General features: G+C 42.0%; 1 protein-coding gene across 1 annotated transcript in view; it reads left to right on the top strand.

The window, feature by feature from the left end:
- The first annotated feature begins 784 nt into the window (after positions 1–784).
- The window catches only part of gnav1 (guanine nucleotide binding protein (G protein) alpha v1), a 30,801-nt gene continuing 15,988 nt past the window's right edge, over positions 785–15,597 (top strand). Inside the window, exons 1-5 of the mRNA XM_038714138.1 lie at positions 785–1,546; positions 2,116–2,207; positions 11,170–11,262; positions 11,900–12,060; positions 14,987–15,115. Coding sequence (XP_038570066.1) covers positions 1,417–1,546; positions 2,116–2,207; positions 11,170–11,262; positions 11,900–12,060; positions 14,987–15,115 — 605 coding nt within the window. The 5' untranslated portion in view covers positions 785–1,416. The remainder of the gene's footprint in view (positions 1,547–2,115; positions 2,208–11,169; positions 11,263–11,899; positions 12,061–14,986; positions 15,116–15,597) is intronic.

Raw genomic sequence — 15,597 nt, 5'->3', positions numbered from 1 at the left:
AGCAGCATGATGACAGAGATCTTTGTTGGATCAGCACAGCAGGTTCACGGTTCACTGAGTCAGTGAAATGAGGCCACAGCCGCTCAGAAACTGCTAAATCAGAGCAGTCCTGTCCCACTCACACTGCTCAAATCTGCAAACCGTCATTACAAACACAAAGAGTCTTCAATCCGCCAACCCATGCGCCCTGGAGGAGCTTCTGCAGGAACTGAGGGACATAACAGACCACAGATACTGAAACATCAAGGTTGTACATTTGGTCTAAGCATGTATTTTTACTCTGCTCTGGTTGTTGTCTGAATGAAATAGTGAAAATAAACATTTGTTTTACACAGGGGCCCAGAGGAAACCCATTTGCCAATGAAGCCACTGCAGTAGCTGGAAATGTTTTTTTCTTTTCTATGGCCAACAGCTGTGTTCTTGGGACATTGAGCTGACATGACTGAAATAATGAAAATTAAACATTAGGATTACTTTAGGGTCTCCAGAGGATTGGAAGGATAAGAAAAAAAACATTTATTATAAAAATGCTTTTTTATTTTATTTGTTAAACGTTTCTCTAATTTGTGAAATAATTTCACCTCTATCTGTTAGTTGTGTTGCAGGACAAGTCAAAACGTTATCACTCATTAGTTTGTTTGTAAATCCCAGCAGACCTTTGCACAGCTGTAACCGCAGCAGCTTTAATCAGCCACAATAATTGGAAACACCTGTGTGGGAACGCAGGAGCTTTAATCTATAATAATGCCACTCGTTAGATTATAAAGTAGAGCATAATGTTTTGTACGTGTAATCAAAGTAACTGATAACTACAGCTAAAGTGCAGTAAGCGAGTAAATAGCTTTAATTTATAGTATGGCTACAGTATTTAGTTTTCTGATCACGCACAGGTAAATCACACGGAATTGCGCACTCAGCAGTTTTGTCCCCTGCACGTCACTTCCCAGGGAAGTCCACAACTTTTCCATCTGGGCAACAGGCTGCAGTTGGAGGAGGCGCCTTTTAGGATTATCTGCGGCCAAGGCGGCAGGGCAGATTTGAACCGCTGCGGCGCACGGTGACATAGTAGATCAGTGTTTTCACGGCGGAGGACAGTCGCTGAAAAGTTACCACCCATTTAAATCTGCCGCTGACAAGGGACAAAAACGCAACACTTGGAGCAATGCGTAAAACCAGATTAGTCCGGACGGTTTGACCCACAACTCCTGCAAGTTTTGGAAGGATGTTTCGGAGATGGCATGAACTCCCTCCCCCCTAGATCGTGAAGTTTTTGTACACAGAAACCCTACAGTTTGCGGAGTAGCAGTGGGGCTCGGAGCATGCAGCCTGCAGAAACCAGCTCGGGTTGATCTCCAGTCTGGACTCCGTGCTTTTTGCTTTCCTCTTAGGCCTGGGTTGGTGAGGAGATGAGTGCACATGATGGGACTGTGCCTCGGTACCGAAGTCACAGAGGAGAAGAAGGCGAGGATACACAGCGCCAAGATAGACAGAGACCTGTACGAATACGCCAAACGGGAGATGAATGTGGTTAAAATACTCTTACTAGGTGAGACTGACTACTAAACATCCTGATCTGTTTAGCCAACCTGTCCCCGGGACTGTATTGCACCTTAGTGTGCATAGGCTACAGTAATACAGTGCATACAGTAACACTTTAATCGTATAGCACTTTTCAAAATCAAGTTACAAAGTGTTGTACAGTGCAAACAAACAAGATCCATAGCTAAGAATATAAATTAATTAAAAATCAACAATAAATAATACACAATAAATACAACGGTAATAAAAACGCCATACGATAAAAGTGAGACATAGGAAGAGATTTAAAAGAGGCTACCGAGTTTGCTTGCCTGAGATCTCCAGGCAGGGAGTTCCACAGCTGAGGGGCCCGAACTGCAAGAGCCAGGTCACCTTGAGTGACAATATATGAACTGCGCCCGTGTCCCACACTGGATATTTCCCAGTGGATGACATGACAAAAGTCCTAAGGTTGCCTTGTAAAGCTGATAAATGATAAAAACCTGACCACAGATGAGTAGATGAAAGTTTTTTTATGATTTATCTCTGACATTTTTTAAAAGACCCAGTTTAACCATCATTTTTAACTTCCTCCAGGTGCAGCAGAGAGTGGAAAAAGCACTTTGGTCAAACAGATGAAGATCATCCACAGCAATGGATTCACCAAACAAGAGCTCACCAGCTTCAAGGTTGGAAAAACACACACACACACACACACACACACACACACACACACACACACACACACACACGTGATCAGACTACAGCCCAGTTCAACCTGCCTGATGTTTTTTTATCAGATATCAGAGCATACAGTGGGCTTGGTGTTTTCACTTTCTCTTTCAAAGAGAGTTGGATAACAGTCACCTTTGGGAAGTAGCTACACAATGTAATAAATTATGTAAATTGATCAGTGTGTAATTTCTTTAGGTTGAGGTTGTTATCATCATAGTTTTTGAATAAGAACAGAGGAAGGTAAGAGGACAGTTTATGCCGCAGGCACGACTTAAATGAAAGTTCGAAGACTTTAAGGGTCTGGGAGGCAGTGATGGAGATGGACAGGAGATGGGATGAAAAATGAGGCGATGATTAGTTCCTGTGGGGGACTGAGATTTCTCATGATACCCAGGGTCAGATCCAAGTTGGTATGCAGTGGTTTGGCTCGCGCGCGTGTGTGTGGTTTGGCTTGCATCTGCGTGTGCGCGCGCACGTGTGTGTGACTGAAAGCCAAATTCCTCTGTTGTACTGGGGGTTAGGATGGGGTGGGGAGAATGGAAGCGGTTCACCACACACACACCAGTTTCAGCCCATCAGCTTGTTTTTACTGAAGGCTTATCTTCTCCTACATTCCCCTCCTTTAACTTCTCACCACACTTTTACTCTCCTCTTTGCTATTCTGTATCTTTTCCTCTTTTTCTCCCCCTGCCTTTCCTGTTATGCACAGACATGATGAGTATGTGATGATCGAAAAGCCCTTTCTGTGTCTTCCTCATACTTCAGCTACCTGCTCTATAATAACAACCCCTCATAGATGAAACTTACCTAAACACAGGTCACACTCTCTTTAGTTTGTGAAGCAGAATTGAAAACAGGCTCCAAAGTGAGGCTACTAGCGTTGATACTGAACCAAAAATGACTAACGATATTTGTGAAAAGAACAATATTTGGACAGATGGTCTGTGTTTTGTGTGTGTGATCATCTTATGTGCAGCAGATAAACCCTACGTCCTCGAAGTATGCAGAAAACTGTTAGACTTTGTCAAAACTGGCAGTTGCTCATTGGCCAGGATTATGCACTCACACAGCGATATGGCATATGTAGGTCCCAGTTGTTTGTACAGGCAGCTGGGATGTTTGAATGCATTCCTAGATATTAAAGACACCCCATCTCCCTCTCTGCACTCCCCTCTCCTTCTGCTGCCTCGGTGTCTCATAACAATCACCTTGTCTGCAGTTCACTCATGTCATTGTTCATTATTTATTGGACTGTGCTGGAGAAAGAAGGATATGCCCTGAGCAGCTAGGTTTATGCTTCTGTCAGGTTGAGCAGGGCTGGATATCAAATCTTGACACTTTTTTGGTAGCGAATCAAATGTGTAATAAGACATTTGACCAAAGACCAGAAGTCGGCGTCAAGTGTCCGGTCTAATTTAAATGCAAACTTGGCAGTTTTTAGACTGTTTTGTATTCAGTCTCAAACAAGAGTAAGAGTCTACAACTGTGCTAGCGGCTCTTTGAGGCTGGACAGACTGAGCTAAATGCTGATATGGTGTGATATATGCTGCATGCTCACAATAACAATGCTAAGAAGCTGGTATCATATTAACTAGTTTTTACCGTCTTAGTTTAGCACGTTAGCATGCTAACATTTGCTAATTGGCTCTAAACACAAAGCCCAGCTGAGGCTAAATTAGTTTTGCAGGTATTTGGTCATAATCCAAGTATTGGACAATTTAAAATTTGTACTTGATGATGATGCTAGATTAAGACAGGGGTGATTACAATTCATTCTGAGAGGGACATGAATGTTTGTATCAATATGTTTGTGTCAGTCACAAAATGCCATGGCAATCCAGTCCTATAGTTTTATTTGTATGGTGTATATATTGTTAATTTAACTTTTAAAAGATGCCAAGTTGAAGTTATTAGCCATTTTCTTTGTTCAGAAAGCTGTTTCGAAAGCACTGAGGAGTGACACAAATAATTTCCTGCACCACTTTAATTTAATTACACAGAAAAGTAAGATAATTAAGTAAAAAAGAAGAATAAGCAGGTCGTTTCTGTTTTACCTATGCATGATAGATTTCGGAACTTCCTTACGTTGTGTTTATACAGCTATGTGATCAGTACACAAAGAGAACTGTGTGCAAGCATGCAGACATGCATCAACACATGTTAAATGCCAGTAATCAAATCTTCTTTTGTTGTCCCTGCTGTCAGTTGGGTTTGCTTTTGTTCTCAGGTGACGCCCTTATTTAAATGGAAAAGTGACACTAACCCACAAACTTGCCCTTCCCTGACTATCCCAACCTCCCACAGCAAACACACCCTCTCCTGTACACACACTCACACATCTATGAGCTCCTCGTTCTTTATCAGGCCATGCTGGCGTGCTGTTCCACACATGTGTTTGTTTCTACCTCTGAAGCCCTACCTGCTGTCTTGATCTTAGTGACCACCAGTGCAGTAGTAACCATCACGACCCTGCCTTGAACGGGACAGGTTATCCCTGCTGCACGCTATACCTTCTCTCATTTCCCCTGAAGGCACAGCGAGAAAACCCCATCTCTTCATTTCTCTGTCTGGCTTTTTGTAGCCCTGCCAGCCAGGTTAGTATTGCATTAGGACCATGACAGGTCGGTCTGTTTGAGATGAATTAGGGGAGGAAAGCTAGGAAGGGGGCTCCTCTTTGTCTCATCCCTCCTTTATTTGCAGCCCGAGGCCGTGGTGTTGTTTTTACTGTGGAGGGGCTGATGGACTCAGATTTTCCCCTTCATTCTCTTCCAATACACACAACTCTGTGTCGACAGAAGTGATTCTTTGTGTGTGCATATGTTGGTGTGGCAATGGATAACATTTCTGAACAGATTTTTGTATTTTTTTGCCTGCTGTCTCTTTGTTGGTTCAGGTGTGTTTGTATGAGTATGTGTCTAAAGGTTTCTTTATAAATGTGATAATTTTGGGAGCTTTATCACCTGAACAGCGGTGAGGTTTTGGTGAGTGCTTAAAACCTACAAACACATACATTGTTAGCAGTCTGTGATTAATTATTAAATATCAGGCCACAGCCAGCTCTGCCACATTCTTTGTTGTTGTGTTTTTGTAGCAAATGCTCTGACACAAGACAACTGACAAGCTGTTAGTTTTCTGTTTTCAGAGAGCCGATCCAAACAGCAAGCTGGACAAGAACAATAGTTCAGTGTATCTGGATGGATTTACAGATTACACTGTTGTAATGGGAGTTGTAATATCTCAGCTGACACACGGTGTACCGCAAAGTTCCCACAATGCTTTAAACTTTGATGGTGGTAGGAGTATTAATAGCCAGCAAGAAACATAGGTTGGAGAGGAATGAGATATCGCTGTCTGTTAGACTTCCTTTTAAACTGACACAATGGTGAAAACACGGTATCTTTTTACTCTATACTTTTCCACAGAGGTGACACACCTGCTGCTCCCAGCTCTGTGTGGGGGTGAAAGAATGACACAGTTTTTGTATATTAGGGGTAATGTAGCCATTCAGAGAAATGTGTTTAGTTTTTCGGTTTCTCCAAAAATGTTACCTAATGTTAAATACTGTGTAATTAGAGAAACAGCTACATGTGTTTTCTACATAAACACAGTGTTAGCCATGGCCTCCCTCTGTGCCTCACACCTTTTACTGTCAACACAAAACTAAAAGCAAGCCTTGAGTCAGAGAGGGAGGAACTTGGAAACAATTGATAAAGAGGACAAAGGTGGAGTGGGGGAAGGAAAGAAGAAGAATGAACTCAAGGCAGAGATGAGGGTACAACAACTGGATCAGAGACATGAGAGTGGCAGTAATTTAATTTTTAAGTTCAGGAGGACAGATTAGCAACAACAAGCTGTACAATAGAATAAAAGCTGCTTTTTATGGTGCTTATTAAACTTCAATTGTTTGTCAAAAAAAAGTGTTGATTATAGTTTACATTTTAGGAGCTGTAAGTTCTAATGTTGTTAATACTTGCATTGCATTATATTGACTTTAAAGGTGCCCTGTGGAGGTTTCTTGTAAACAGAGAGGTTCTGTGTACATTCAGTGTTTCTTACTAAAACGGATTGTATATCCTTGAGCTCTTACAAACATGTTGTGTGTATTTCCTTCCTTGGCACAATATGAATCATGCGGCCCGCATGTTTGTGCATTCTCATGTGCAGTACAAACAAGACAGTGACCCACTCATAAAAACATTGCTCCTCAGCACTACTAGTGGTCAAAAACACAGGGCAACTTTAAGAACCTTTTTTGGGTTGGAATATGCTGTAAATTCAGCATAAGAAACTTTGATATATTCTGGATTCAATACACATAAAGTGAAATATTTCAGGCCTTTTTTTTTTGTTTTAATCTTGACGATTATAGCTTAAAGCTCATTGAAATCAAAAATCCATATCAACATATTAGAATGAATACTGTATAATACAGAAATGTCGACCTGAGAAGAGTTCTAATCAACTAATTAACTCAAAAAGTTTCCCAAACCTTTAATCTCTCGGTCCAAAATCCAAAGTCCTCCTTTCAGATAAAAGGAAAATTTTGCATTTCATTTGGAAATCAAGGTCCCACAGTCTGGAGGACGAGTTGAGATGCACAGAATCCAAGTTGCTTGAAGTCAGTGATGATTTTTATGGTGTTGGTCCACTGTGTTTCATCAAGTAAAGAGTCAATGCAGCTGTATACCAGGAGATTTAAGAGTACTGCTGACAATCTTTATGGAGATGTTGATTTCCTTTTCCAGCAGGACTTGGTACCTTCCCATGGTGCCAAAACCACTAGTAACTGGTTTGCTGACCATGGTATTACTGTACATGACTGGTCAGACAACTGGCCTGACTTGAACCCCATAGAGACACTATGGTGTATTGTCAAGAGGACAGTGAGAGGCACCGGACCAACAGTACAGGCGAGCAGAAGGCTGCTATCAAAGCAACCTGGGCTTCCATAACACCTCAGCAGGGCCACAGGCTGAATACCTCCATGTCACACCACAATGATGCAGTAATTTGTGCTAAAGGAGCCTCCACCAAGCACTGAGTGCAGAAATTTAGCAGAAATTTTTGGCTTTTCAGAAGGCCGACATTTCTGTGTTAGACATTCTTTATTCTATGGTCTATAATATTTTGATATATGGATTTTTGATTTCCATGAGCTGTAATCATCAAGACTAAACCAAAAAAGGCTTGAAATATTTCACACTTTATAAGTTTCACTTTTTTAATTAAACTATGGAATAAAAATGGTGCTTTCCCTTCTTCTGCTTGAAACTGGGCATGATTGACATCATCCTTTAGCCTAATGTTAGTTTTATTGCACTTATTAGGGTGGAACAACTTGTTATCATTCTTATTGGTCCATAGAGTTTTCTGACATACATTAACAAGCATAGTTAAACCTGAACAGAGTACAGCAGGGGTAACTGAAAACACTTGTGTGGGTGTTAAGTTATGATGAGTGGGACAGCGTTTTGCTCAAGAACACATTATATCTAGTTCTCTTTTTAAACCATATAGAACCAAAGTGTAAAAAAACAAAACCTAGAGGTGCAGATAGGTGGATTTTGGACAGAGCCAAGCCAGCTGTTTCTGTCCATTTCCACTCTTTGTGCTAAGCAAAGTTAGTGGTAGCTGCATATTTAGTGTACAGAGAGCTGGTGCACAGACAGGGTCAGGAGTTTAGTCATTCGTCACTATGAAATTGTGAGGCAACAAGCAGAGACTTTAAGTTTTTGTTTTTTTTCTTCCTCTGGATTAAACAAACCAGCTGTAATGTGTTTCTGAGAAATATTTGCAAACTTAATAACATTCCTGTTAGCCTCAGCTGTAGTTTGTTTATTGCTAATAAGCAAATGTTATGCTATGCTAAACTAAGATGGAGATCACGGTCATAAAACATAGAAACTGCACTATAAAGATAAAATATGCATTGTTCTCCAGACTACAAGAATGTTTATTATTATGTAACAAATGTATTGAATCACATATCTGAGCAGATGACAGTGATGGTGAGGCAGAGGGAGGCAAATGCACAAAGCGGCTTATTTCTGACATAAATCAATGCAGCGCTTTCAGCAAAGGTTCTCTTGAAACAGACAAATTTTGTCATAAAAATGAAACCCTGTCATGTCACTAAGTTATCACACCTTTCACTGGGAGAGCAACACATCTCAATCCACACACACACACACACACACACACACACACACACACACACACACACACACACACACACACAGAGAGAGAAGAGCGGCCAGACTGTGATAGTACTGTGAAGGAATGTGAAGCTTATCTTTAGCTGGCAGGAGAGTGACGAGAGTATAACACACACCTCCCAACTCTCTACAGGAGTCACTCTGCTCAGTCAGTAAAGTCTTAAGGTTTCCAAGCACTAAAACAGAGTTATGAGTTTAATTTTACATGAGTTACACAATACTTTCACACTCTTACACTCTCAATAGGCTTGATAACTGGTCCACGATAGGTGCAAACACACGCTATGCCCCAAATACACTATTCCCAAATGTTTTAGGACACCAGATCATTGAATTCAGGTGTTCCAACCACTTCCATGGCCACATTTGTATAAAACCAAGCTCATAGGCATGCAGACCGCTTCTATAAACATTTGTGAGGTCGCTCTCAGGAGCTCAGTGAATTCAAGCGTGGTACCGTGACAGGTTTGCTACCTGTGCAATAAGTCTATTCGAGAAATGTCCTCACTACTAAATATTCCATGGTCAACTGTTAGTGGTAGCGATTGGAAACAACAGAAACTCAGCCACGAAGTGGTAGGCCACATAAAGTCACAGTGCGCAGAAGTTGCCAACTTTCTGCTGAATCAGTAGCTACAGACCTCCAAACGTCGTGTGGCCTTCGGACAATGGGCAAGCTTAGGAATTTGAGTGACTTTGACAGGGAGCAAATTGTGATCAGTCTAGATGACTGGGTCAGAGCATCTCCAAAACTGAAGCTCTTGTGGGGTGTTCCCGGTCTGCAGTAGTCAGAACCTAGCAAAAGTGTTCAGGGGCGGCCAAGGCTCATTGATGCATGCGCAGAGCAACGGCTGGTCTGTGTGGTCCGATCCAGCAGACTAGCCACTGTAGTTCAAATTGCTGAAAAAGTTGATGCTGGTTCTGACAGAAAGTCAGAACACACAGCACATTGCAGTTTGTTGTGTATGGGGCTATGTTGCCGCAGACCAGTTAGGGTGCCCATGCTGACCCCTGTCCACTGCTAAAGCACCTACTATGGGCATGTGAGCATCAGAACTGAACAACGGAGTAATGGAAGAAGGTGGCCTGGTCTGAGGAATCACGTTTTCTGTTACATCACGTGGATGGCTGGGTGCACGTGGGGAACGCGGCACTAGGATGCACTATGGGAAGAAGGCGAGCCAGCGGAGGCAGTGTGATGCTTTGGGGAATGTTCTGCTGGGAAACCTTGGGTCCTGCCATTCATGTGGATCTTACTGCTGCATCATGTACCACCTACCTAAGCATTGTTGCCGACCATGTACACCTTTTCACGGAAACAGTACTCATTGATGGTAGGATAATGCATCCTGCCACAAAACAAAAATGTTTCAGGAATGGTTTCAGGAGTACAACGAGTTCAAGGTGACTTGGCCTCCAAATTCCCCAGATCTCATGGCCAGCCAGCTTAAATTTGAGTATTAAAATAATTTGATGGCTCACCGTGGAATCATCAGTTCCTCATTTGACTAATAATAAAACAAAAAAATCACCCTGTTTTGATGTCTACATTACAACCACCATAAAAGTTACAACGGTTCGTATACACGTCAGGCATCTTAAAGCTGCACCAGTCAATATTTTTATATTAACAATGCATCAAATGAATATGTAATGTGAAAGAGGTCATTTCTACTGACAAACCCACAGAAAAATATCACCTGACAAGGCAGTTTCCCTCAGCTCTGAGGAGGGTTTTTGCATCTTTCATTTAATTTTGGTTTTACGGTTTTGGAGTCTTTCCACTCTCATAGTATCATTTTCAGCCGCACCACCATACTCTGGACAGGTTTTGATAAACTAACATTTCACTACCTTCGACAAAGTGCCTAGTTGGTGAACATAGTGTAGCAGCTATAAGGCCAGATATTTCCATTTTAAAAGATGGTGTAGAATAAAACAGAGCTAAAAGGTGAGTGATCAGAAACATGACTCCAAATTCTGTGGAATGTGATTTTTGTTGCTGTCAGTTCCAAACAAGTATTTTCCCTTATGTCTGGAGAATATGATTTGTAGGTCGTCTCTGTAGCACCACAATACTTCATTTATAATGAATATTGTTGTGCACATTTTAGCTTTTATCAAAAACTTGCAGATCCTGAGATTTGGACATATGCTATTTAAATAATATTTCAATCAATTGTTCAGCCCTAATCTAAATGAATTATAATGCTTCTCCTTCTCCGTTTGCCACCCAAACTGTACAAGGTGATGTCAATGCTTTAGAACGTCTTCTGTTGCCCCAAGTGCCAGAACCTCAATTAATGCATCTCTAAAGGCAAAAAGTGCAGACAGTATCCCAAAAATGCTATGTAATTTTTATACTTAAAGAAACGTGTTACTTAGTGAGCTTCAGTGAAGTGGTACTAGTCATCTCATCTAACTCAGTATTTTTGGTGCTGTCACATGTTTGTGTAAGGCAGTAAAAACAATCAGAAACCAGTGAACCCACACTGTACTCTGGGGGAAAATTTAATCATAAGAGAAGATGAAGTAAGCCCTTAGAAAAGGCAACAATAGACAAAACTATGCAAATCAATTTCTTTTGCTCTAACTCTACAGTTTACTTACATTTTTTTGTTGTTGTTATGCTGCAAAACTGAATTTTTGTTTTGCCCCATTGCCATGGCTATTCATGAACTTAACTTTTTAACTTTGGCAGCCTGCAGTGCTGGATAACCTCCTGACCTCCATGAAGTTTGTCCTCCACGGCATGGGTATCCTCCGGATCAACCTGGCTAACAACAGGAACAAGGTAGTCTGTCTGCATGTCTCTTTGTCTACCTGTCTGTCTGCGTGTCTGACATTTTGTACCTCTTTCTTTTTTGTGTTTTTAATTTCTCTTTTTCTCCAGATCTATCCTCCTTTTCCATCTTTCTCTTTGAAATGGATCCTGAATTTTATGCTGATGTTTTTTCTGCACTGCACCCAGATCTCCACTAGAGAGCAGCATCTCAGCACTGTAGCCGCAGCTTGCTGCATCTGGCGGCCCCCCCCCCCCCCCCCCCCACACACACACACACACACACACACACGCAGCCACAGTTTGTTTGCATGAGAGAGAACAGAAAGTTAGACAGTAGGTGGGTGGTTTTATTGTGAGATTCAATTTGATTTGAACTTTATTGTCAAAATTATCAGAGCTCATACCGCCCACTCAGCACTTCCTGCTGGGAAATGATGACCAAAGTACTTCCTCGATTAAATGTCACCAGGGTGTGTTTGTGTGCACAGCCATTCGTTTGTGCATCTCTACTGATAAACAAGTCTAGAGATCAGAGACAGACTCATAAACTTTTCTGTTGTTTAGACTCACATCCTTTTGTCCATCTGGCCTCTGCTCCTCCCAGCCGCTCATCCATCCGCATTTCTGTCTCCGTCTGTTCTTGCAGGTCCACGCCCATTCTGTCCTGTCATGTGGGAGGTGTTTTGACGAAGAGCAGGTGCTGTTTCCTTTCATTAGCCATGCCATGTCCTGTCTGTTGGCCGACCAGGGGGTGAGGGCTGCGGCGGCCCGAGGATACGAGTACGAGCTCAATGACTCTGCACTGTAGTGAGTACTCTTCCAGTGAACACTCATGTTGTGCTGAGGAGATGCAGGGGTCCAATTAGCAGCTGATGCTCGGCCGTGTGCTCGCTGTCACCGGGAATCAGAGTCTGGGAAGGGAGAATGAAAGAGGGAGGGAGGGAGACAAACCCAAGTAAATTGTACCTCCACGGCTATTACATCCATTAATTACCCTTAAAATACATACATGTGTTTGGTATTAGCTGTGTGTGCATATAAGTTCAAGTTCAAGACCTTTATTTGTCCCCGAGGGGGAATTAGTTTTAATGCAGTAGCAAAGAAGTTGACACACAGTACGTAACAACAAAGACGACAACACTGATTAAAAATACAGGGTCAGACCAATGGGTAAATGAATACCACAACATTAAAAGTTTAAGTTCAAGTGAGCCTTATGTGCAGATGTTACCTATTCTTTAGAGTTGAGCAGAGAGATAGCAGAGGGTACGAAGGAGAATTTATATCGATTTGTTTTGGCCTCTGGTTGACTGAAGCGGGAACCAGAAGGCAGCATCTTAAATTCTGCATTCAGGGTGTGAGAACTATCAGACATAATGGATTCTGCCTTTTTAAGCAGATGTCTATTATACAGTTCAGTTAGTTTTATCTGCTGAATCCCAATGATTTTGCTGCTAACTTTATTTACCGCTGCTAATGTGTTTTTCCGTTTTAAACTAAAAGAAGCATACCAGCAAATACATGAAAAAGTAAAGACGGACTCAATAAAAGATTTATAAAACAATGTCCTCAGGGATCTGTCCACTTGAAACTTAGCTAGCTTTCTCAGACAGATGATAATTCCCAGATACTTATACGACTCAACAATTTCAACCTCTTTACTATCTATAATTGTCTTTTCAGGAGTTGGATGGTGATGTCTAAAATCAATGCACATGTCCTTTGTCTTTGTAACATTTAAGTCTAAAAAGGCTTCTTTGCACCAGTTTAAAAAATAGGGTAGTACAGGGCCGTGAGATGTTTCAGTGGAGTCCATTAAACTTACTATGACTGTGTCATCTGCAAACTTTACGATATAGTTATTAGTCAGTTCACTGTGGCAGTTGTTAATGTACATAATGTATAAAAGAGGAGAGAGAAAACAGCCTTGAGGGGAGCCTGTTGATGTCACTGATATTCCAGAAAGATGTCCATTTACTCTCACACTCTGTGTCCTGTTAGTGAGAAAGTCCAAAATCCAGCCCACCAGGTTGTAGTCCAACCTGATATGAGACAAGCAGTGCAACAAAACAATTGCTCAAACTCAGAGGTATAAATAAATGTGCGTACAGAGAATGTTTAAAATGTGGATATTTTAATAAAGTCAAACCTGTGCAGACACAGTAATGTGTGAGGATGAAAACTGAAAATAAGAAACAAGTGTAGATAGGATAATGTGTGTGATGCACAAGTCAGACAGAGCTGGGACCCTCCAGGAGGCCGTCCGTTCTCATCCTCAACCCCAGTGAGAGGCCTCAGCTCTGGGGATATCTACACCGACAGGCCCCCTGGTTCCCACTGAGAACCACCGTACATCACCATCACCCTCTGCTCTCCTCAGGCATACACACACACACGTTTATACTTCTGTACTTGTGAGGACCCTTATTGACATAATGTCTGTCTGTGGTTTGGTGCTGCGCAGCAAAGGGGGTTGTAGAGCTTTTTTAAAACTGAAAACGGCTGCCTGCTGCGGTCGAAAATGATGCTGTGAGAGTGAACCAAAAGAGTAAAGTTGCGGTCCGAGCTGAAACTCACTATAAAGCTCCATAATGCTGAGGGGAACTGCAGATTTGGGTGACGATTCTCTGTAAGTTCATCACTTTTAGGAACTCATTTCACATTGTCACTCATTCATTTTTACATTGTTATATAATATAAAACTACCAGTTCGTTTAAACACACAATCAAGTCTGAACCTCTGATCACACACTTGATCAACGACTGTGTAATGTGAAAGGTGTTGATGAATTCACAGAGAAATATCACCTGACTCTACAGTTTCCCTCAGCTCTTGAAACTATTTTAGTCTCTTTCTGCTTATTGTTTTGGTTTTACAGCTTCAGTGAAAAAGCTCTAAAAACTGACGACTAGCTAGTGAACATAGCGGAGCAATTAGCAGCTAAAGAGCCCAAAATTTCCCTCAGTAGTTAGTGGAGAGTGATTATTTGACTTATATTTGTTAGGTGGCCACAAAGATGAATGCTACTGTTGCTTTGTAAATGCTGGAAGTGTAGCTTTATAAGGTGATAATGTCGATGTTCCGTTTATAATTTGTTCTGCTTCCTCTAAATGCCCAAAAATCAACTAATACAGCTCTCTAAAACTCAGAATGGTCCTCACAAAGACAGTACAAAGTACAAAAGAGACCCTGACATGTTGTCTGCACTGTACAGCGTCCGGCAGGCAGTGTGTTTTTTAAGCAGCAGGATGTGTGTCGCTTTCCACGAAACTGATTCAGAGTGACTAGTTGAGAATGTCACAGTCAATTCAGGTAGGCGTAGACGTCACTGTGTGTGTGTGTGTGTGTGTGTGTGTGTGTGTGTGTTTGGAAAAGATCACATCTTGTGCGCACACATGATACAGTTGATTACACTAGCTGTGTTAATAGCTGATCTGTCTGTGAAAGCTTAGCCTCAGAATGTTATTATGGTAAACCACAGTGTGAATATTCATCGTGATGAGCTGCTGCGCCCCCTGGGGCTCCAGCCTTATCACTGCACACCCGCCACCTGGCAGCTGACACACACACACAGACACTATGCGAGTCTACACACCCGTAACTGATACCTGATATTATTCTCTTTTGATCTCAAGTTTGTCTGCAGGTTATTAAATTTTCCCCTTGTCTTTCACCTTTCTGCACCCTTATGACTCTCTCTCTTCCCCCCTCCACCTCTTTCTCGTTTCTTAGTTTCTTCGAGAACATGACCCGCATCACGTCTCCAGATTACGTGCCCACAGAGACTGATGTTCTGCGAGTACGACTAAGGACGACAGGCGTTATAGAGACCCAGTTCAAAGTCAACCACCTCATTTTCAGGTAGACACCTTTCACTTGGCTTTTCATGAAGATGTAATACTGCAGAATAGGGATGCTTATAGCTGCTGCCGTCAGGTCTGCATTCGACTTCTCCAGGAGCACCTGTCGTACCATCTTACTTCACTTCTTCAGCTGCGACACTCTTATCTCTGCCTACAGCCGTGTGATAGGCCCGAGATGAGAGATGGAGATATCCAGCTTCATTCAATACGTCAATATGGCACCTGTCAGTTGGCTTTACGCTCATCTACTGTTCACACACACACGCAATCAAAAGCATCAGTGGCTCGGTCTTATCATTGGAGAAGCAGAGGGCAAGTATCTGAGCCCTGGAGGCTGATGTCAGATGACCATATTCATCTGTGATCAATGAGCTGTGTCACATAATACCAACTTCTTTATCATCCTCCAATGGCTGAACTCATTTCCTGAAGCTGCTGATAGTCATGACGGGACAATAGATGTTAATGAAGTTGTTTTCT

This window comes from Micropterus salmoides, unplaced genomic scaffold, assembly GCF_014851395.1.
Source record: "Micropterus salmoides isolate LMB-PRFRI ecotype aquatic unplaced genomic scaffold, ASM1485139v1 Ms_hic_scaffold_12, whole genome shotgun sequence".
In the NCBI taxonomy this organism is placed as follows: domain Eukaryota; kingdom Metazoa; phylum Chordata; class Actinopteri; order Centrarchiformes; family Centrarchidae; genus Micropterus; species Micropterus salmoides.
Note: the sequence above shows the minus strand (reverse complement) of the source record. Positions and strands in the feature narration are given on the sequence as shown.